At 47.3% G+C, this 22,138-nt stretch overlaps 1 protein-coding gene and 1 long non-coding RNA gene across 4 annotated transcripts in view; one reads left to right on the forward strand and one right to left on the reverse strand.

The window, feature by feature from the left end:
* sorbs2 (sorbin and SH3 domain containing 2) overlaps nucleotides 1-22,138 on the reverse strand; it is a 230,215-nt gene that overhangs the window by 106,693 nt on the left and 101,384 nt on the right. For all 3 annotated transcript variants that reach the window (XM_033018570.1, XM_033018571.1, XM_033018572.1), the window contains exons 4-9: nucleotides 18,651-18,677; nucleotides 16,583-16,725; nucleotides 13,350-13,491; nucleotides 11,484-11,653; nucleotides 6,238-6,304; nucleotides 290-337 (exon numbers count right to left, since the gene is read on the reverse strand). In XM_033018570.1, the coding sequence (XP_032874461.1) occupies nucleotides 290-337; nucleotides 6,238-6,304; nucleotides 11,484-11,653; nucleotides 13,350-13,491; nucleotides 16,583-16,725; nucleotides 18,651-18,677 (597 nt within the window). The remainder of the gene's footprint in view (nucleotides 1-289; nucleotides 338-6,237; nucleotides 6,305-11,483; nucleotides 11,654-13,349; nucleotides 13,492-16,582; nucleotides 16,726-18,650; nucleotides 18,678-22,138) is intronic.
* On the forward strand, nucleotides 1,061-20,725 carry LOC116971407. The gene is made up of 3 exons (XR_004411490.1): nucleotides 1,061-1,087; nucleotides 16,095-16,104; nucleotides 20,603-20,725. It is a non-coding gene; the product is annotated as an uncharacterized LOC116971407 (long non-coding RNA).

A 22,138-nucleotide genomic window follows, 5' to 3' on the forward strand; every position in this document is an offset into this window, starting at 1 on the left:
GACCTGAAACGTCACATGTTCCTTCGCTCCATAGATGCTGCCTCACCCGCTGAGTTTCTCCGGCATCTTTGTCTACCTTCGATTTTTCCAGCACCTGCAGTTCTTTCTCAAACGACAAGTCAATGAAGTGCAGATTAGCAGTGAGAATCTATTGGATGAAGAGAGCATTAGAAGAGAGTATTAGTCACGTTAGCGTTACATATTTGTTGGGAAAGGATAGTGTGATATAACTGGAACAATAGGTTGTGAGTTCAAATTGAGACCTAAGAGCATAACATAAAATTCTTACCAGGGTAAACATATGCATATGTGGCATTGAATGCATCTGTATCATCATCTGTTAAAACATAAGAAGGAATGATGAACATGATTTACTGTCAGCCATCAGCATGAAAGGAATTGGACCAACAGTGTTGGCATAATTGTTATGAGGCTGAGCTACTCTTGTACATGGCCCACGCTCCTGCCCCCTTCAGTAAGCTGCCCTCACTTACGGGCAGGGGATCAGTCACAAACTCTTGCACGATGCCTCAGAAAGGTAGGTAGCATCACCAAGGCGAGGGGGAACCACAGTGAGGGGGGAACAAAGGAGGAGGCACGGGATACTTTGTAACTTTGTCTGTGCCCTTTAAGTGGCGACTCTTTGCATACCTTGTGTGTGTGTGTGTGTGTGTGTGTGTGTGTGTGTGTGTGTGTGTGTGTGTGTGTGTGTGTGTGTGTGTGTGTGTGTGTGTGTGTGTGAATGTGACTTGTCACCTGTGACAATAAAGTATCATTCATTCATTCATTCATTCATTCAAGGACCCACACCACCCTGGCCAGACTCCCATCTCACCCCTGCCGTCGGGAAGAAGGTACAGGAGCCTAAACACTGTAACGTCCAGGTTCAAGAACAGCTTCTTCACGACAGCCATCAGGCTATTAAACACTACAACCTCCAACTAAAGTCCGAACTATGAACTAGCTTGGAGTCAGGGGATATGGGGAGAAGGCAGGAACGGGGTACTGATTGTGGATGATCAGCCATGATCACGGATGGTGCTGGCTCGAAGGGTCGAATGGCCTACTCCTGCATCTATTGTCTATTGTGCTTGTGACTCTGTTTTGTTTATGGACTATACTGCGTCATTTTACATTTATTGAACACGTCATTTTACATTTATTGAACGTTTCTTTTGTTTAAGCTTTTTATTAAGTATACTGTGTATTCAAGAAGGAAGTGGAGAGGAGGTTCATGAGGATGATCGTGGGCCAGTTTATTGATGTAATTGGCACATGTTATTTCGTTAAGTAGCATTACTTCTGGATGTGCTGGCGTTGGAGAGGGTCCAGAGGAGGTTTATGAGAATAATCACGGGGAGGATTGGGTTAACATATGACGGCACTGGGCCTGTACTCGCTGGAGTTTAGAAGGATGAGGGGGGCACCTCATTGAAACTTGCCGAATAGTGAAAGGCCTGGATAGAGTGGATGTGGAGGACCAGAGGGCAGAGCCTCAGGATAAAAGGAAGCACCTTTAGAAAGGAGATGAGGAGGAATTTCTTCAATCAGAGGATGGTGAATCTGTGGAATTCATTGTCACATTAGGCTGTGGAGGCCATGTCAATGGATATTTTTAAGGTACTTGATTAGTACGGGTGTCAAGGGTTATGGGGCGAAGGCAGGAGAATGGGGTTGAGAGGGAAAGATAGATCAGCCAACTGAATGGTGGAGTAGATCCGATGGGCCGAATGGCCTAATTATGCCCCAATGTCTCATAAACTACAAACCAGCAACTCTTTGGAGTGTGGGAGGAAACCGGAGCACCTGGAGAAAACCCACGCGATCACAGGGAGAACGTACAAACTCCGTACAGGCAGCACCCACAATTAGGTTTGAACCCGGGTCTCTGGCGCTGTCAGGCAGTAACTCTACCGCTGCGCCACCGTGCCGGTCTGAATCCAGTATTGTATCTTGATAACAAGTAGGTGACGAGACCACTATTGCCTTTGAGAAAACTCAATTCAGCAAAATCTCGCCGCCCAAGTTTACTTTTGACAGCCATGAAAATTTGCTGCTAAACTCTCTGACATTGGGCAAAGTGGAATGAGCCTTTGGGAAGCAAAGTTTCCAATTCCCAATGACAAAGCAGAAAGTATAACGGAGGGAAGCCTCAGTGAATTTGGCTTGAAGCTCAGAGATATGAGATCGTTTAGTCCGTGCACCAAGAATTGACTTATCATTTAAAAAGCGTTTTATTACAGATTTTCATTTTCCTGCTGACTGATATTTAAATCGGGCAATAAAAATTCATAAATGACCGCAGCGACTTTGATTTATGGGTCAGGACAAAACTGGACGACAGCGACTTGGTGAGACCACCCATCCATGGGAAATTAGTAAAGTGCTGACCATTCATAGTCATAGAGCGATACAGCGTGGAAACCAGGCCCTTCAGCCCAACTTGGCCATGCCGACCAACATGTCCTATCTACACTAGTCCCACCTGCCCGCGTTCGGCCCATATCCCTGTAAACCTGTCCTATCCATGTACCTGTCCTATCCATGTACCTGTCCAAATGTCTTTTAAATATTGTTATAGTACCTGCCCACAATTAGCTCCTCCAGCAGCTCGTTCCATACACCCACCACCCTCTGTGTAACAAGGGTCTCGACTCAAGCGGGATGACACGAAGCTGGGGGGCAGTGTTAGCTGTGTGGAGGATGCTAGGAGGCTGCAAGGTGACTTGGATAGGCTGGGTGAGTGGGCAAATGCATGGCAGATGCAGTATAATATGGATAAATGTGAGGTTATCCACTTTGGTGGCAAAAACAGGAAAGTAGACTGTTATCTGAATGGTGGCCGATTAGGAAAGGGGGAGATGCAACGAGACCTGGGTGTCATGGTACACCAGTCATTAAAAGTAGGCATGCAGGTGCAGCAGGCAGTGAAGAAGGCAAATGGTATGTTAGCATTCATAGCAAAAGGATTTGAGTATAGGAGCAGGGAGGTTCTACTGCAGTTGTACAGGGTCTTGGTGAGACCACACCTGGAGTATTGCGTACAGTTTTGGTCTCCTAATCTGAGGAAAGACATTCTTGCCATAGAGGGAGTACAGAGAAGGTTCACCAGACTGATTCCTAGGACTTTCATATGAAGAAAGACTGGATAGACTCGGTTTGTACTCGCTAGAATTTAGAAGATTGAGGGGGGATCTTATAGAAACTTACAAAATTCTTAAGGGGTTGGACAGGCTAGATGCAGGAAGATTGTTCCCGATGTTGGGGAAGTCCAGAACAAGGGGTCACAGTTTAAGGATAAGGGGGAAATCTTTTAGGACCGAGATTTTTCACACAGAGAGTGGTGAATCTGTGGAATTCTCTGCCACAGAAGGTAGTTGAGGCCAGTTCATTGGCTATATTTAAGAGGGAGTTAGATGTGGCCCTTGTGGTTAAAGAGATCAGGGGGTATGGAGAGAAGGCAGGTACAGGATACTGAGTTGGATGATCAGCCATGATCATATTGAATGACGGTGCAGGCTCGAAGGGCCGAATGGCCTACTCCTGCACCTATTTTCTATGTTTCTATGTTTCTATGGGACAGGAACTGAAGAAGGTAATCAACCCGAAACGTCACCCATTCCTTCTATCCAGGGATGCTGCCTGTCCCGCTGAGTTACTCCAGCATTTTGTCTCTTCCGTGTAAACCAGCATCTGTAGTTCCTCACTACATTTAAAAAGGTATGGCCCTGTTCCACTGTATGAGTTGATTCAAGAGTTCTCCCGAGTTTGCCCTGATTCGAACTCGGAGATTTACGGTAATGGCCGCTCGTAGGTACACGGGGCTCACGTGGACATTTTTAAACATGTTGAAAAATCTTCACGAGTCTTCCCGTGCTTACCACGTTTCCCGAGTACCTGCCGTTAGCGTTACGAGCCGCTAAGAGACGTCCCGAGCTCCGACGTACCTGCGACGTACTTTCTACGTGCTTCCACAAGTTTTTTTTTTTTAACTCGGGGAAGCTCTTGAATGAGCTCGTACAATGGGACAGGGCCATTACCCCTCAGGTTCCTATTAAATCTTTCCCCTCTCACCTTAAACCGATGTCCACTAGTTCTTGATTCCCCTACTCTAAGTAAAAAATTGTGCATATATCCTATCGATTCCTCTCATGATTTTGCACACCATAAGGTCACCCCTCATCCTCCTGCGCTCCAAGGAATAGTCCCAGCCTGCTCAACCTGTCCCAATAGCTCAGATTCCTGAGTCCTGGCAACATCCTCGTAAATCTTTTCTGCACCATTTCCAGCTTGACACCATCCTTCCTAAGGTAGGGTGACCAAAACTAAACACAATACTCCAGATGCTGCCTTACCAACGCCTCGTACAATGAAACACTGTAGTGCATAGCAACTAGGGTTGCCAACTGTCCCGTATTAGCCGGGACATCCCGTATATTGGGCTAAATTGGTTTGTCCCATACGAAACCGCCCTTGTCCCGTATTTGACTGCTACTACTCGGGTCGAGGGGGCTGTCGGGTCGGAGCGCCGCGTCCGGCCCCACCTCACCCGTGCCGACGTAGTGCAGCCCATGGAGTGCAGCAGCAGCAGCGCCTCGCCCGTGGCCAGTTGTCCGACCTTCGGACCTTCGCTTACCGCCGACACCACCACCACCCCTCCTTCTCATGGCCGATCACCAGTTTATGAGCTGGATGGGGGCCTGACTTTGTGCGCTACCCGGGCCAAAACTCCTCAGCTGGCCCGCCGGCTGGGCTTTGTGTGCAGTCCAGCACCCGGGCCAACTCATCATTCACCCAGTCGGTCAATCAATTGCCGTCGGGAATTTGTCCCGTATTTTGATCTTTTGTCCCTTATTTGGGAGCGAGAAAGTTGGCAACCTTAATTGTAACAATGCAGCACTTTGTGTCTATCTGTGGTATAAACCAGCATCTGCAGTTCTTTGTTTCTACAATATTACATGTTCTGTGTGCGTATTGCCTCGATGAGTCTGTTACGTTGCTGCAAGTAAGAATCTAATTGTTCCATCGTCAGTACATACGACAATTAAACACACTAGTCTCTTGCTCCTTTAAACTTGGTCTCCATGACCAAGCTTCTCATCACCCCAACTCATTTCCACCTCTTGGTCGTAGCATCCGTTGTAAACTTGACGTGACAAACTCTGAGACGTATATTGAAAGTGAGGAGCTGATATATACAGGCCCACCGCCGATTTTCCTGCACCCTTGGTTCCAGAGCCTTGCCGTATTATCCGTTTTGCCGGACCCAACAAAGGTCACGCCATTGAGGGGGGGCCGAGACATCGGCCTCGGAAGTCGGGTATGGGGCAAATTCGGCCCGACGATCGGCCCTGGAAGTCCCGATGAGGTCGAGATCGGCCGCCTCACCCGGCCTAGGCACCACATTTTCAGGGGGACTTCCATGTGGGGGAGGGGATGGGGTGGATTTCAAATGTCAGAGGTTATTGGGAGAAGGCAGGAGGAAGGGGTTGGGAGGGAGAGATAGATCGGCCATGATTGGATGGTGGAGCAGACTTGATGGGCTGAATGGCCTAATTCTACTCCTATTCCTTATGACCTTAACTGCGCTCTCGTAAAATTTTGTCTGGATTAAAGGAGGTGTCAGGCCACCAGTTGCCAGGAAATTGGTGGTGGTCCTGTACAAATACAAAGTATTGTTGAATAATATGTCATAGGTGATAGGAGCAGAATTGGGCCATTCAGCCCATCAAGTCTACTCCGCCATTCAATCATGGCTGATCTATCTCCCCCTCTCAACCCCATTCTCCTGCCTTCTCCCCATAACCCCTGACACCCATACTACTCAAGAATCTATCTATCTCTGCCTTAAAAATATCCATGAACAGCCTTCTGTGGCAAAGAATTCCACACATTCACCACCCTCTGACTAAAGAAATTTCTCCTCATCTCCTTCCAAAAGGAACATCCTTTAATTCAGATGCTCTGACTTCCGGTCCTGGACTCTCCCACTAGTGGAAACATCCACTCTATCCAAGCCTTTCACTATTCGGCACATTTCAATGAGGTCCCCCCCTCATTCTTCTAAACTCCAGCGAGTACAGGCCCAGTGCCGTCAAACGCTCATCAGGTTAACCCCACTCATTCCTGGGATCATTCTTGTAAACCTCCTCTGGGGGTTCTCCAGGAACCAGCACAGGTCCACCATTTTGATTTAGAACAAAAGATGAAACAAATGGACTTCAGCCATGAACATACCTGGCTTGTGCACCATATGTATTTGCTTGAACATAGTCTTGTACCAGTCCTTGGGTCGATCCACTGTCTAGATTAGAAATACAAGCTTCAATTAGTCACCAAGCTGGAACAAATACAAAGATTGTCACTCTTTATTCTGCTTCCACAGTCCAGTGGACATGATGCTCTCTCACAAAGGTGAATGGTAAGAATTTATTTCCCCCCGTGTGGCAATGAGCTCACGAACGTACCGTCAACAGATAAAGGTTTTTTTCTAATGAATTCCCCATCTGATTTCAGTGGCAGACTTAGACTTTCATTGGATGCAGTATCGGATGCAGAGGACTGTGGACCCATCACACAAACCAACCTCCCTTCCATCGACTCCATTTACACCTCACGCTGCCTCGGCAAGGCCAGCAGCATCATCAAGGACCAGTCGCACCCTGGCCACTCCCTCTTCTCCCCTCTCCCATCAGGCAAGAGGTACAGAAGTGTGAAAACACTTCATCTCCAGATTCAGGGACAGTTTCTTCCCAGCTGTTATCAGGCAACTGAATCATCCTACCACAACCAGAGACCGGTGCTGAACTACTATCTACCTCTCTGGTGACACTCGGACTATCCTTGATCAGACTTTGCTGGTTTTACCTTGCACTAAACATTATTCCCTTAGCATGTATTTATACAGTGTAAACGGCTCCATTGTAATTATGTATTGTCTTTCTGCTAACTGGTTAGCACGCAACAACAGCTTTTCACTGTACCTCGGTACACGTGACAATAAACTAAACGGAAATTAAACTGAGCTATGAATAAGTACATGCAACTGATTTTCTGGTTTTAAATTCCTATTTAAGCATGTTCAAATTAAGAGAAAATTGCACACAACTAATTTGGTTCCCAGGTATATTCAAAGTAAATATTGGATGAAAAAATGGTATATGGTACATTCCTAGATGTCTTCTGGACATTATAATGGCTGAAATAAAGAGCTGCAGATGCTGGTTAATAAACAAAAGAACACAAAGTGTGAGAGTATCTCAGTAGGTCGGGCTGCATCTCTGGGGAACATGTATTGGTGATGTTTCAGGTTGGGACCATTCTTCAGACTGATCCAGTCTGCTAAGTTAAGGGACTGTCCCACTGTATGAGGTGATTCAAGAGTTCTCCCGAGTTTCCCCTGATTCGAACTCGGAGAATTACGGTAATGGCCGCTCATGGGTACTTGGGGCTCTCGTGGACATTTTTCAACATGTTGAAAAATCTTCATGAGTCTTCACGAGCTTACTGCGTTTCCTGAGTACCTGCCGTTAGCGTTACGAGCCGCTAAGAGACCTCCTGATCTCCGACGTACCTGCTACGTACATTCTGCGTGCTTACCACGAGTTAGATTTTTTTTAAACTCGGAGAGGTCTTGAATTACCTCGTACAGTGGGACAGCCCCTTTACTCCAGCACTTTGTATCATTTCACCTTGAAGCCAGGCACTGATGTTTCAGTTTCAGTTTAGTTTATTGTCACCTGAACCGAGGTGCAGTGAAACGCTTTTAGTCGCATGCTATACCAGTCAGCAGAAAGATAATACATGAATACAATCAATCCATTTACTGGGAATAATGTTTAGTGCAAAGTAAAGCCAGCAAAGTCCGATTAAGGATAGTCCGAGGGTCACCAAGATAAGAGTTCAGCACTGCTCTCTGGTTGTGGTAGGTCGGTTCAGTTGCCTGATAACAGCTGGGAAGAAACTGTCCCTGAATCTGGAGGTGTGCGTTTTCACACTTCTATACCTTTTGCATGGTAACATAGAAACATAGAAAATAGGTGCAGGAGGAGGCCATTCGGCCCTTTGAGCCTGCACCGCCATTCATTGTGATCACGGCTGATCATCCACAATCAGTAACCCGTGCCTGCCTTCACCCCATATCCCTTGATTCCACCAGCCCCTAGAGCTCTGTCTAACTCTCTTTTAAATTCATCCTGTGAATTGGCCTCAAGTGAATTGATGGGAGAGGGGAGACGAGGGAGTGGCCAGGGTGCGGCTTCGTCCTTGATGATGCTGCTGGCCTCGCCGAGGCAGCGTGAGGTGTAGATGGAGTCAATGCAAGGCCGCTGGTCTACACCAGCGAGCCCTTCCTCACCCACCGCACGGTCCGGCAGATGCGGCTGCTGTTGCAGCTCACGTTGCAGCCCCTGTTCTCCAGAGATGCTTCCTGACTTGCTGGGTTACTGCAGCACGGTGTCACCTATAACGGCCGTTCCACCAAATTGCATACATTGAAAATGCTTGTAGACTTTCTGAAGATGGGTCTCGAACCGAAACGTCACCTATTCCTTCGCTCCGTAGATGCTGCCTCACCCGCTGCGTTTCTCCAACATTATTGTCTACCGAAGACTTGCTCATGATCGCTGTATAAAGTAATTGCTAAAGGGGTTGTCCCACTGTAAGAGGTAATTTAAGAGTTCTCCCGAGTTTCCCCGGATTCGAACTCGGAGAATTACGGTAATAGCCGCTTGTAGGTACTCGGGGCTCTCGTGGACATTTTTCAACATGTTGAAAAAACTTCACGAGCTTACCGCGTTTCCCGAGTACCTGCCGTTAGTGTTACGAGCCGCTAAGAGACGTCCCGAGCTCCGACGTACCCGCTACGTACATTCTACGTGCTTACCACGAGTTTGATTTTTTTTTAACTCATGGAGAGCTCTTGGGTAAACTCGGACAGTGGGACAGGCCCATCAAGAGATGTCAGGGAACAGGGTGTTGTAATGCATCGTTCCAAGAGATGCCCAGGAAGTATATTTAATTTTAGTTTAGTTTGGAGATACAGTGTGGAAACAGGCCCTCCGGCCCACCGAGTCTGCGCCGACCAGCGATCCCTGCAAATCAACTCTATCCTACACACACTAGGGACGATTTACGTCCACACCCAGCCAATTGCCCAACAGTTCTGCACGTCTTTGGAATGTGGGAGGAAACCGAAGATCTTGGAGAAAACCCACGTGGTCACAGGGAGAACGTAGAAATTCCGTTCAGAAAGCACCCGCGGTCAGGTTTGAACCCAGGTCTCTCGCGCTGTGAGGCAGCAACTCTACCGTCACGCCACCATGCCGCCCCTATCTCTCAATGAAGTGGAAGCATCTTCATTGCCCCATTCCTTGTCATAGAGTTGTACAGCATGGAAACAGGCCCTTCAGCCCATCTAGTCCATTCCAACCAAGTTGGCGTACTGGGCTAGTTCCATTTGCCTGCATTTGGCCCATGTCCCTCTATTTTTCCTATCTATATATTTGTCCAAACGTCCTTTAAAAGTTGTATTGTGTGCAGTTTTGGTCCCCTAATTTGAGGAAGGACATTCTTGCTATTGAGGGAGTACAGCGTAGGTTTACAAGGTTAATTCCCAGGATGGCGGGACTGTCATATGCTGAGAGAATGGAGAGGCTGGGCTCATATACTCTTGAGTTTAGAAGAATGAGAGGGGATCTTATTAAAACATATAGGATTATTAAAGATTTGGACACGCTAGAGGCAGGAAACATGTTCCCGATGTTAGGGCAGTCCAGAACCAGGGGCCACAGTTTAAGAATAAGGGGTAAGCCATTTAGAACAGGGACACTTTTTCTCACAGAGAGTTGTGAGTCTGTGGAATTCTTTGCCTCAGAGGACGGTGGAGGCCGGTTCTCTGGATATTTTCAAGAGAGAGCTAGATAGGGCTCTTAAAGATAGCGGAGTCAGGGGATATGGGGAGAAGGCAGGAACGGGGTACTGATTGGGGATGATCAGCCATGATCATATTGAATGGCGGTGCTGGCTCGAAGGGGCAAATGGCCTACTCCTGCATCTATAGTCTATTGTGTATTGTAATTGTAACTGTTTCTATAGCTTCATCCGGCAGATCAGCTCCTCCCAGATCTGGGCTACCTGCTGAGTGAAAAAGTTGCCCTTGAGGTCCCTCTTAAATCACCAGTACTATCAGATGTTAAAGTGTTGCCGGGATGCAAGAAATTGAAAGCAGGGATGGATGAACTATAACTATTCTCCCCTCAAGGTCCAAGCGATGAGACCAGTGCAATCTTAGTAGAGCAGAAGGTCCAATACCTAGTGTGCCTCAAGGAGGTAGTTGAGGCAGGTACTATAATAGCACTTAAAAGACATGTGGACAAGTACATGAAGATAGACACAAAGTGCTGGAGCAACTCAGCGGCTCAGGCAGCATCTCTGGAGAAAAGGGATGGGTAACGTTTCGGGTCAAGACCCTTCTGCAGACTCGATCAGTCTGAAGAAGGGCCCCAAGCTGAAAAGTTACCCATCCTTTTTCTCCAGAGATGTTGCCCGGCCCACTGAGTTGCTCCAGCACTTTGTGTCTATCTCTGGTACATACCAGCATCTGCAGTTCCTTTCTACACATTTGGACAGGTGCATGGAAGGGACAGGTTTGGAGGGATATGGGGCAAACACAGGAAGGTGGGACTAGTGTAGATGGGACATGTTGGTCGGCATGGGAAAATTGGGCCGAAGGGCCTGTTTCTGTGCAGCTTGACTGTTTGAACAGGATTAACCTGTGGAAGAAATTGGAAGAGATAATACCAAAGATAGACACATAGGAGTAAAGAGGTTCTTCTGCAGTTGTATAGGGCTCTGGTGAGACCACATCTGGGGTATTGTGTTCTGTTTTGGTCTCCTAATTTGAGGAAGGACATCCTTGTGATTGAGGCAGTGCATCGTAGGTTCACGAGATTGATCCCTGGGATGGCGGGACTGTCATATGAGGAAAGATTGAAAAGACTAGGCTTCTATTCACTGGAGTTTAGAAGGATGAGAGGGCATCTTATAGAAACATATAAAATTATAAAAGGACTGGACAAGCTAGATGCAGGAAAAATGTTCCCAATGTTGGGCGAGTCCAGAACCAGGGGCCACAGTCTTAGACTAAAGGGGAGGCCATTTAAGACTGAGGTGAGAAAAAACTTTTTCACCCAGAGAGTTGTGAATTTGTGGAATTCCCTGCCACAGAGGGCAGTGGAGGCCAAATCACTGGATGGATTTAAGAGAGAATTAGATAGAGCTCTAGGGGCTAGTGGAATCAAGAGATATGGAGAGAAGGCAGGCACGGGCTATTGATTGGGGACAATCAGCCATGATCACAATGAATGGCGCTGCTGGCTCGAAGGGCCGAATGGCCTCCTCCTGCACCTATTTTCTATGTTTCTATAATTAGAAAGTACTGATAAAACAGAAGGTGAGAAGGCAACGAAGAAATCTGTTCTTACCGTTCTGATGGCTATTGGTATCCCAGATTCATCAACAGGGCCGATTCCAGCATAGTGTGGTGCTTTAATGACAGTCACTTTCCTTTCCTCCTCTGATGTTCTGTACATGGGTTCCATGCCCATTATGTCAGCACCAGGAGACTTACTTTGCTGTGAAATACTTAAGTTTTCTGTGGGGAAATAAAAATGAAGTTGTGTAAGAAACAAATTCTTAACGGTGTAAAAGCCATGCATAATTCATACATACTTTTTCCTCATCCTCTCCCTACACACAGGGGACAATTTAATGAGACTGATTAACTTTGGGACGGTGGAGTCAGTGGAGCAGTAATGCCCCTGTCCCACTAGGAAACCTGACCGGAAACCTCTGGAGCCTTTGCGTCCCACCCTAGGTTTCCGTGCGGTTTCCAGAGGTTTTTGTCAGTCTCCCTAATGGTCGAAAGTGGTTTCCGCTTCTTCTATGTTCTGGCGATTATTTCAAAAAATTCAAAACCGGCCGTGACTAAAAATAGGTTGCTGTTTTAAAAATCGGTAATTTTTTAGTCGAAGCCGGTTGCGATGCTAGTTGAAGGTGGTTGCCGGAGGTTGCAGGTGGTGGAAGGTCTTACCTTCCACTACCTGCAACCTCCGGCAACCACCTGCAACCTCCGGTTTTGGTTCAGTTTTGCTAAGTGGGACAGGAACATTACTGCTCCACTGACTCCACCTGCAATTACTTAGTTTAAGAGACAGCATGGAAAGAGGCCCTTCGGCACCAAATTCATGCCATCTATTCACATGAGTTGAGGGCAATCTACAGAGGCCAATTAACCTGTTCGTCTTTGTAGTGTGGGAGGAAACCGGAGCACCCGGAGAAAACCCACGCGGTTCACGGGGAGAATGTACAAACTCCGTACAGACAGCGCCCGTGGTCAGGATTGAACTGGGGTCTCTTGCGCTGCAAGGCAGCAACTCTACCGCTGAGTCACCGTGCCACTTTAGTGGGCAACTCGGTGGGCTATTTCTACACACCTAGTATTTAGTCTGGGATTGTTCTTATGTATAGCAATAATCTACTGAACTGTATACAACAATAAGGATTTCACTGTACCTCGGAACATGTGGTAGTAAAGAGCCATAAATATCCAAGTTCTCCCATTTTCTCTACACATTAGGAGCTTTAAGATCTTTGATAACTTCACCACACAAAGTTTAGTTTAGTTTAGAGATACAGCGTGGAAACATGCCCTTCGGCCCACCGAGTCCGTGCCGACCATCGATCCCCACACCTTAACATTATCCGAGGGTCATTATCCGAGGGTCAGGGTCGGGACGACAGATGGCACAATGGGCTAAGTGTTCGGCTGGCAACCGGAAGGTAGCCGGTTCGAATCCCGCTTGGAGTGCATACTGTCGTTGTGTCCTTGGGCAAGACACTTCACCCACCTTTGCCTGTGTGTGAATGTGTGTGAATGTGTGTGAGTGATTGGTGGTGGTCGGAGGGGCCGTAGGCGCAGATTGGCAGCCACGCTCCTGTCAGTCTGCCCCAGGGCAGCTGTGGCTACAGAAGTAGCTTACCACCACCGAGTGTGACTGAGGAGTGAATAAATAATGCGATGTAAAGCGCCTTGAGTATTAGAAAGGCGCTATATAAATCCCATCCATCATTATTATTATTATAATTGTACCAAGCCAATTAAATGGTGGCGCAGCGGTAGAGTTGCTGCCTTACAGTGCTAGACAATAGGTGTAGGAATAGGCCATTCGGCCCTTCGAGCCAGCACCACCATTCAATGTGATCATGGCTGATCATCCACATTCAGTACCCCGTTCCTACCTCTTTACCGTACGTCTTTGGAGAATAAAGGTTGCGGAGAATTGTCTTACCCATTGTGCGGCTGTGCTGTAGTACTCCAGCACTCGGGCTGACTGATGACAGTGAGTGGTAGGTTGATGATGGGGAGAAAGGCCTTTGCAGGTAACTCATTGGACTGCCTCTATCGACGGCAGTGTTCCCATTCAGCGTCATCTGTGCACAGCAAACACAAACCAAGACTCCCGTTAGCCGGCGACAGTGAGTGAGCACACCTTTGTAATCAAAGGAGCAGCTTAAAAGACGTTGTCTTCCAGAAAGCACCACAGTAGTAATGTCATTAGTATGCACAGAAACATACACAGGTTCGCCCAAGTTAGCAGATAGTGTCACATGTTCATAAGCGATGGGAGCAGAATCAGGCCATTTGGCCCATCAAGTCTACTCCACCAACCCTTCTGTTATCAGACAACTGAAACATCCTCTCACCAACTAGAGTGCGGTCCTGAACTACTATCTACACTCTGATCTTATATACCAGACTATCTACTATCATTGGAGACCCTCGGCTTATCTTTAATCGGACTGTACCTTGCATTAAACATTATTCCCTTTAGCATGTATCTGTACACTGTTGATGGTTCGATTGTAATCGTGTTTTGTCTTTCCTCTGACTGGTTAGTATGCAGCAATGGCTTTTCACTGTACCTCGGTACACATGACAATAAACTAAACTGAACTACATGTTCAATGTCTAAGAAAGAACTGCAGATGCTGGAAAAATCGAAGGTTGACAAAACTACTGGAGAAACTCAGCGGGTGAGACAGCGTCTATGGAGAGAATGAATGGGCGACGTTTCGGGTTCTATGTTGTTCTACACGTTCAATGTTCTAGGTTACGTTCTACGTTCTAAGGGGGATGACATCTCTCAAAGTAAACACATGACCATGCTGTTCCAGATGGGCAGTCTGGAGACGGGTCCCCACCCTAGTTTAGTTTAGTTTATTGTTGCGTGCTATCCAGTCAGCAGAAAGACAATACATGATTACATTCGAGCCATTTACAGTGTATAGATACATGATGAAGGGTATAACGTTCGTGCAAGGTAAAGCCTGCAAAGTCCGATCAAGGATAGTCTGAGTGTTTAAGAAAGAACTGCAGATGTTGGAAAAATCGTAGGTAGACGAAAATGCTGGAGAAACTTAGCGGGTGAGGCAGCATCTATGGAGTGATGGAATAGGTGACGTTTCGGGTCTTCTTCCCGCCCCCCCCCCCCCCCCCACCTCCACATCAGTCTGAAGAAGGGTCACGGCAAGGATAGTCTGAGGGTCACCAATGAGGTAGACAGTAGTTCAGCACTGCTCTCTGGTCACCAAAACATCACCCATCCCTTTTCTCCAGAGATGCTGCCCGACACGCTGAGTTACTCCAGCACTATGTGAAACGTCACCTATCCATGATCTCCAGAGATGCTGCCTGACCCGCTGAGTTACTCCAGCACTCTGTGCCAATCTTTGGTTCATGAACAAAGTCTCTTTGTCAGTAACCTTCCTTAAGGCCAAAATCACATCAATCTATCGCACTGCCCATCTGAATTTTGGATGCCTGTCTTAAAGTTCGCCAACACTTTAAGACAGCAATGTGTGAAGGATGAACTACCCGTTCAAGCTGCAAATGCATTCATGTTGCTTAAAATAATCATTAAAGTCATTTTCACAGTTCAGCTATAAATAAACGAGACAACTGATTAACATCCACAACCTTTGCAAGTGGGAATAAGTGTTATCTAAATTGAAAAACCACCATGCGGTGGAGGGGGGAGATCAAAGATGTACCTGGAGCGAGGTGAGGGGGGGCGGGGAGAGAAGAGAGGAGGACCTGGAATGAGGTGGGGGGGGGGGGGAGGGGGGGGGAGAAGAGGGAACAGAGGAGGTGAGGGAGGGGGGGGGGGTGGGAGAACAGAGGAGGACCTGGATTGAGGTGTGGGGGGGGGGGGGGGGGTAGAAGAGGAAAGAATAGAGGAGGACCTGTGCGGGATATTTTGTAAATTTGCCATCACCCTTTATGTGGTGACTATTTTCATACCTTGGGTGTTCAAGCAAAGAATTTCACTGTGACTTGTCACATGTGACAACAAAGTATTCATTCATTCATTCATTCATTCATTCATTCATTCATTCATTCATTCATTCATTCAATCATCCATTCATTCAAGCCGTCGCTAATGAAACAAAAGTTTTCTGTACCAGATGATGCCCCAGTGAGCGGACATTAGATGAGGGATTGAACTCTTGTGCAATGTCCATGGGCATCTTCCTTGCATTGCTGGCCGCGCGCACAGTGGGGGGTCCAGCCTCCGTTGTATGTGCGCTGGATGGAGCGATCTGGATGGAGAGGGAGGCTGTGTGTCTCTTGGACTCTATCCTATCTCCAGGTGAGGGTGGGGCCAGGTCGATAGCCTTGGGTGGGCGTGCCGGTGCGGGGGAGTTAGCAACCATGTGAGCCTGAGACGGGGTTAGCTTGACGGCAGTGACCCCACGGGCTAGGCTGCGCTCTGGACTCGCCTGCAGTGCGGTGCCAGCGGAGGTACTATCAGCCACTTTGCCCGCGAAGGTTTGGGAAGGGGGTGACCAATGTGCTGGGGGGGGAGTAGCAATCGAGTGTTGTGAACGACGCGACCAATTCTGAGCGCACTCTTCCCTGTTAATCCGACGCTGGGTAACGCTGGAGGTTATTTGCATGCTCGGCATCGGGAGTGATGGATAATCGCCACTCATGCGACCCTGGGATGCACTAGTGAGGGGAGCGTGGCTGGCAGGACTCGTTAGGTGTTGCCAGTGAAAGCTTCCCACTCGGGGCGGTGGAGACGGAGCCTGCCGAAGATATCCACACAGCGGGGAAAACAGAAACCAGACGAAGAGGAGAAAACAAAAGCAGGACACATGAGCAGGTAGAATTTACCTCCTATAAAACATAATTTCATAACTTCATAAGTCATAGGAGCAGAATTAGGCCGTGCTATATGTTGTAACATTTTTTTCCATTGGGTAATAAATATCTTTGTCCATGCGTTTCGATCTTCCAGTGTTTCTTTGTTAACCTACTATATTTAACTGGTCCAGTGATCTTTGCTGCTGAAACAGTATTAGAAAAATAAGCTTCATGAAGACTACTATTGCCGACGACTCAACAAGATGGTCCCACGTGATCCCACGTCTAGAACCGGAATTTACATGAGGAGTCAGTGAGGATTCCCCTCTCCCTGGCAGTGTGTTTTGTGACGCTCACGGGGCGAGTCTCACTCACCTGATGCGGAGGCGTCTTCCTCTCGGGGAATGAAAGATTGGGCCTGACGCTGCGGAACCCCTTGGCGGCCAGCGAGGAGCTGTGTGTTTCACCGTTCACCGTGCCCCTGAAGCCGTCGTTAATGCTGTACGATCTCCACACATCTGCCAAAGACAACATTGCGGTCAAACAGGTTACGTTTAGACTTTGGAGATACATCGCGGAAACAGGCCCTTTCAGCCCACCGAGTCCACTCCGCCGTTCAATCATGGCTGATCTATCTCTCCCTCTTAACCCCATTCTCCTGCCTTCTCCCCATAACCCCTGACACCCCGCACTAACACTGCCCAGTCCATCACCGGCTCTGACCTCAGCACCATCGAAGGGATTTATCGGACTCGCTGCCTCTAAAAGGCAGCCAACATCATCAGAGACCCACACCATCCTGGCCACACACTCATCTCACCACTGCCATCGGGAAGAAGGTACAGGAGCCTGAAAACGGTAACATCCAGGTTCAGGAACAGTTTCTTCCCTACAGCCATCAGGTTACTAAACACTACAACCTCATATAAGCTCTGAACTACAATAGACTATTATTATTGTCATAGCACTATTATTTGTTTGTTTTTTGAGTATGTGTGTATGTGTGTGTATATATATATATATATATATATATATATATATTCAAGATTCAAGAGAGTTTATTGTCATGTGTCCCAGATAGGACAATGACATTCTTGCTTTGCTTCAGCACAACAGAATATTGTAGGCATAAATAAATACGGAACAGATCAGTGTGTCCATATACCATTGAATATATATATACACACACACAAAAATAAGCAGATAAAGTGCAATAGGCTTTTAAAGTTCAGATTTTTATTTGAGTTGAGTTTAATAGTCTTATGGCTGTGGGGAAGTAGCTATTCCTGAACCTGGATGTTGCAGATTTCAGGCTCCTGTACCTTCTACCTGATGGCAGCAGAGAGATGAGTGTGTGGCCAGGATGGTGTGGGTCCTTGATGATGCTGCCAGCCTTTTTGAGGCAGCAACTGTGATAGATCCCCTCGATGGTAGGGAGGTCAGAGCCGATGATGGACTGGGCAGTGTTTACAACTTTTTGCAGTCTTTTGCGCAATAAATATATGTGAGTGTGTTTTCTCTCTCATTTATCATATTATTTACAGTGAACTATGTTAACATATTCTGTTGTGCTGCTGTAAGTAAGACTTTCATTGTTCTATCTGGGACATATGACAATAAAACACTCTTGACTTTTGAATCTATCAATCAGTTTCTTCCCAGCTGTTATCAGGCAACTGAACCATCCTACCAACAGCCAGAGAGCAGTCCTGAACTACTATCTTTGCGCCGACCAGCCATTTCCCTGTACACTAGCACTATCCTACACATTCTTGGGACAATGTTACAACTTACCAAAGCCAATTAACCTACGAACCTGTACGTCTTTGGAGTGTGGGAGGAAACTGGAGCACCCGGAGAAAACCCACGCAGTCCCAGGGAGAACGTACAAACTCCATACAGACAGCACCCGTTGCCGGGATCAAACCCGGGTCTCTTGGCGCAGTTAGGCATCAGCACTACCCACTGCGCCGTCATGCTGCCCCAACATCCCCGGTATTTCCTCAGCTACAAGTGAAGGCGGCCCGGTGGCACAGCGGGTAGAGCTGCTGCCTCACTGCGCCAAGAAATCCGGGTTTGATCCTGACCTCGGGTGCTGCCTGTATGGAGTTTGCATGTTCACCCCGTGACCGCGTGGGTTTTCACCGGGTGCTCTGGTTGCCTCCCACGTCCCAAAGACGTGCGGGTTTGCCAGTTAATTGGCCCTCTGTAAATTGGCCCGCGTGTGTTGGTGATCGGATGAAACTAGTGTGAACGGGTGAATGATGGTCGGTGTTGGCTAGGTGGTCTGCGGGGCCTGTTTCCCAGTTCTATCTGTCAACGTCTCACTGTTTCAGCCAACAAAATGATTCACGGGCCACTCATACATTCCAGCTCCTTCCCTACCCTCCCCCCTTCCCTCCCCCTCCCCCTGGACCCTAATTTACACGAGTGAAATCTGTACCTGAATCTGCCTCCTCTGCTTCATGACCTGAAAGGGAAGAACAAACGAGGTGAGAAAGCTGTCAATAGTTTATTAGTTTATTGTCCCACAGTTTAAGAATAAGGGGTAAGCCATTTAGAACGGAGCCGAGGAAACACTTTTTCTCACAGAGAGTGTTGAGTCTGTGGAATTCTCTGCCTCAGAGGGCGGTGGAGGCTGGTTCTCTGGATGCTTTCAAGAGAGAGCTAGATAGGGTTCTTAGAAATAGCCAGGGATATGGGGAGAAGGCAGGAACGGGGTACTGATTGGGGATGATCAGCCATGATCACATTGAATGGCGGTGCTGGCTCGAAGGGCCGAATGGCCTACTCCTGCACCTATTGCCTATTGTCTATTGTCACTTGTACCGAGGTACAGTTAAAAGTTTTTTGTTGCGTGCTATCCAGTCAGCAGAAAGGCAATACATGATTACAATCGATCCATTTGCAGTGTACAGATACATAATAAGGGAATAAGGTTTAGTGCAAGGTAAAAAAACAGTAAGGTCTGATCAAGGATAGTCCGAGGGTCACCAAAGAGGTAGATAGTAGTTCAGGACCGCTCTCTGGTTGTGGTAGGATGGTTCAGTTGCCTGATAACAGCTGGGAAGAAACTGTCCCTGAACCTGGAGGTGTGCGTTTTCACACTTCTGTACCTCTTGCCCGATGGGAGAGGGGAGAAGAGGGAGTGGCCAGGGTGTGACTGGTCCTTGATTATGCTGCTGGCCTTGCCGAGGCAGCGTGAGGTGTAGTTGGAGTCAATGGAAGGGAGGTTGGTTTGTGTGATGGTCTGCATTGGATGGGAAGGACTGTTCCCAAATTAAGCTGTGATGCATCCTGATAAATCTAGTACTGTGACGCATCTGTGGCCACTTCAGGCCCTGGTGGATTTTTAGCTGCACTTGTTCCCGTTGCCTGGCAACGAGCAGCGTCACTTGAGGGCCGAGAGCTGAGATTTAAAATCTCCTCGTGTACAGATAAGCCCGTCATGCCCTCTGACCTCAGAGCTTGAATCTGGGCTCGCGACCTTCACGTGACACTGCTCGTTGCTAGGCAACGGGTACAAGCCACGTGGGCATGAAGTCGCCACACATCCAGGACATTGCCAACTACATAACTGGCAAACAATATGTTAGTTTTCTTTATTATTGTCACAAACACTGAGGTACAATGAATTACTGAACCACTATCTACCTCATTGGTGATCCTCGGACTATCTTTGATCGGCCTTTACTGGCTTTACCTTGCACTAAACGTTAGTCCCTTACCATGTGTCTATACACTGTAAATGGCTCTAATAATCATGTATAGTCTTTCCTCTGGCTGGTTAGCACGCAACAAAAGCTTTTCACTGTACCCCGGTACATGTGACAATAAACTAAATTGAACTGAACTCAGTGAATAAAACATGTCATGCCTGGATTTTGTACAAAATATGTAAAGGCACAATAATATTAACCATTATCAAATCAAATATAAGAGGGCACAGATTTAAGGTGTGAGGGGCAAAGTTGAAATGAGACGTGCGGGGGCAATTTATTTTTTACACGAAAGTGGGTGAGTGCCAAGAATGTGCTGCCAGGGGAGGTTTAGTTTAGGGATACAGCACGGAAACAGGCCCTTCGGCCCACCGGGTCGGCGCCGACCATTAACACTATCCAACACCCACTAGGGACAATTTTTACATTTACCGAGCCAATTAACCTACAAACCTGTACGTCTTTGGAATGTGGGAGGAAACTGAAGATCTCGGAGAAAACCCACGCAGGTTACGGGGAGAACGTACAAACTCCGTACAGACAGCACCCGTGGACGGGATCGAACCCGGGTCTCCGGCGCTGCATTCGCTGTAAGGCAGCAACTCTACCGCTGCGCCACCGTGACGGCCCGTGGTAGTGGAGGCAGGTACGTTAGTGGCATTTAAGAGGCTTTCAGTTAGACACGCGGATATGCAGGGAATGGAGGGATATGGATTATACGCTGGAAGATAAGTGTTGGTCTCGGCAACATGTTCGGCACAGACATTTTGGGCCGAAGAACTTGTTTCTGTGCTGTATGTTCTAGTTTAGTTCCGAGGTACAGTGAGAAGCTTGTTTTGTGCTAACCAGTCAGCGGAAAGACAATACATGATTACAATGAAGCTGTTCTCAGAGTACAGATACAGAGTAACGGGAATAACGTTTGGTGCAAGATAAAGTGCATTTGGCGCTCTTGAAGATAGCGGAGTCAGGGGATATGGGGAGAAGGCAGGAACCACTCAGTATTGTCCAGTAAAGTCCGGGAAAATATAATCCGAGTCTTATTTCGGAGGTAAAGGGCCTGTCCCACTTGGCCGTCATTTGCGCGTAATTTACGCGACATAATTTACGCTTCACGACGCAGGACGCGCGCGTCGTGACACGCACGTGATGCGCGCATGGTGCGCATTACGCGCGCATGGTGCATGATGACATAGGCAGTGACGCAGGATTTTGGGATGTACAAAATCTTCGCGCGCCATCTGCGTGACGTGCAAATGACGGCCAAGTGGGACAGGCCCTTCAGGATGTTTTGTTTGTGTGTGAAGTCAGTTTAGTTTCCGTTTCCGTTTTGTTTATTGTCACGTGTACCGAGGTACAATGAAAAGCTTTCATAAAATGGTTCAATTATTAAGATAAAAATCAAATTGCTTAAAAGTTCAACTTCTCTAAAGGCATTCTGAAATCCTATTCTATATTCCAACAAGATTGTTAACGTGTGCGTCATTAGCTTTATTTCATTTTGATGTTAAAACAATGATGTGAAAAGTGTTTCTTAAGCAAAGTAAATTTACTGTTTATTACAGTATCTACCGTACAATGTCCTTATTGAAAAACAGGTTATATTCCAGTTCAAGTCCAGCTACCTCCAGAGAATGACTACAGAACAGTCATTATTTTGGACATTAATGTACAAAATGAGTTCCAAGTGCGATCACAAATCATTTCTCCAGCAGGTTGAAACTACCAGCCTCTCAAAGCCCTCAATGCCTGCTAATAAAATATCTATTGAGTGCGACAACATCAATTACAAAACTTGCCAACAACAAGGATGTTGCCAGGACTTGAGGGACCGAGGTATATTTACGAGGATGTTGACAGGACCAGAGGGTCTGAGCTCTAGGGGAGAGGCTGAGCAGGCTATAGGACTCTATACCTTGGAGCGCAGGAGGATGAGGAATAATCTTATAGAGGTGTACATGATCATAAGAGGAATAGATAGGTTGAATATCCAGAGTCTTTTACCCAGAGTAGTTGAATCAACAACAAGAAGAAATAAGTTGAAGATGATGTGGGAAAAAATGTATAGGCACTCGAGGGGCAACATTTTTACACAAAGAGTGGTGGGTGTGTGGAACGAACTGCCAGAGGAGGTAGTTGAGGCAGGGACTATCGCAGCGTTTACATGACATTTAGACAGGTACATGGATAGGACAGGTTTAGAGGGATATGG

This window comes from Amblyraja radiata, chromosome 3 (assembly GCF_010909765.2).
Source record: "Amblyraja radiata isolate CabotCenter1 chromosome 3, sAmbRad1.1.pri, whole genome shotgun sequence".
Classification (NCBI taxonomy): Eukaryota; Metazoa; Chordata; class Chondrichthyes; order Rajiformes; family Rajidae; genus Amblyraja; species Amblyraja radiata.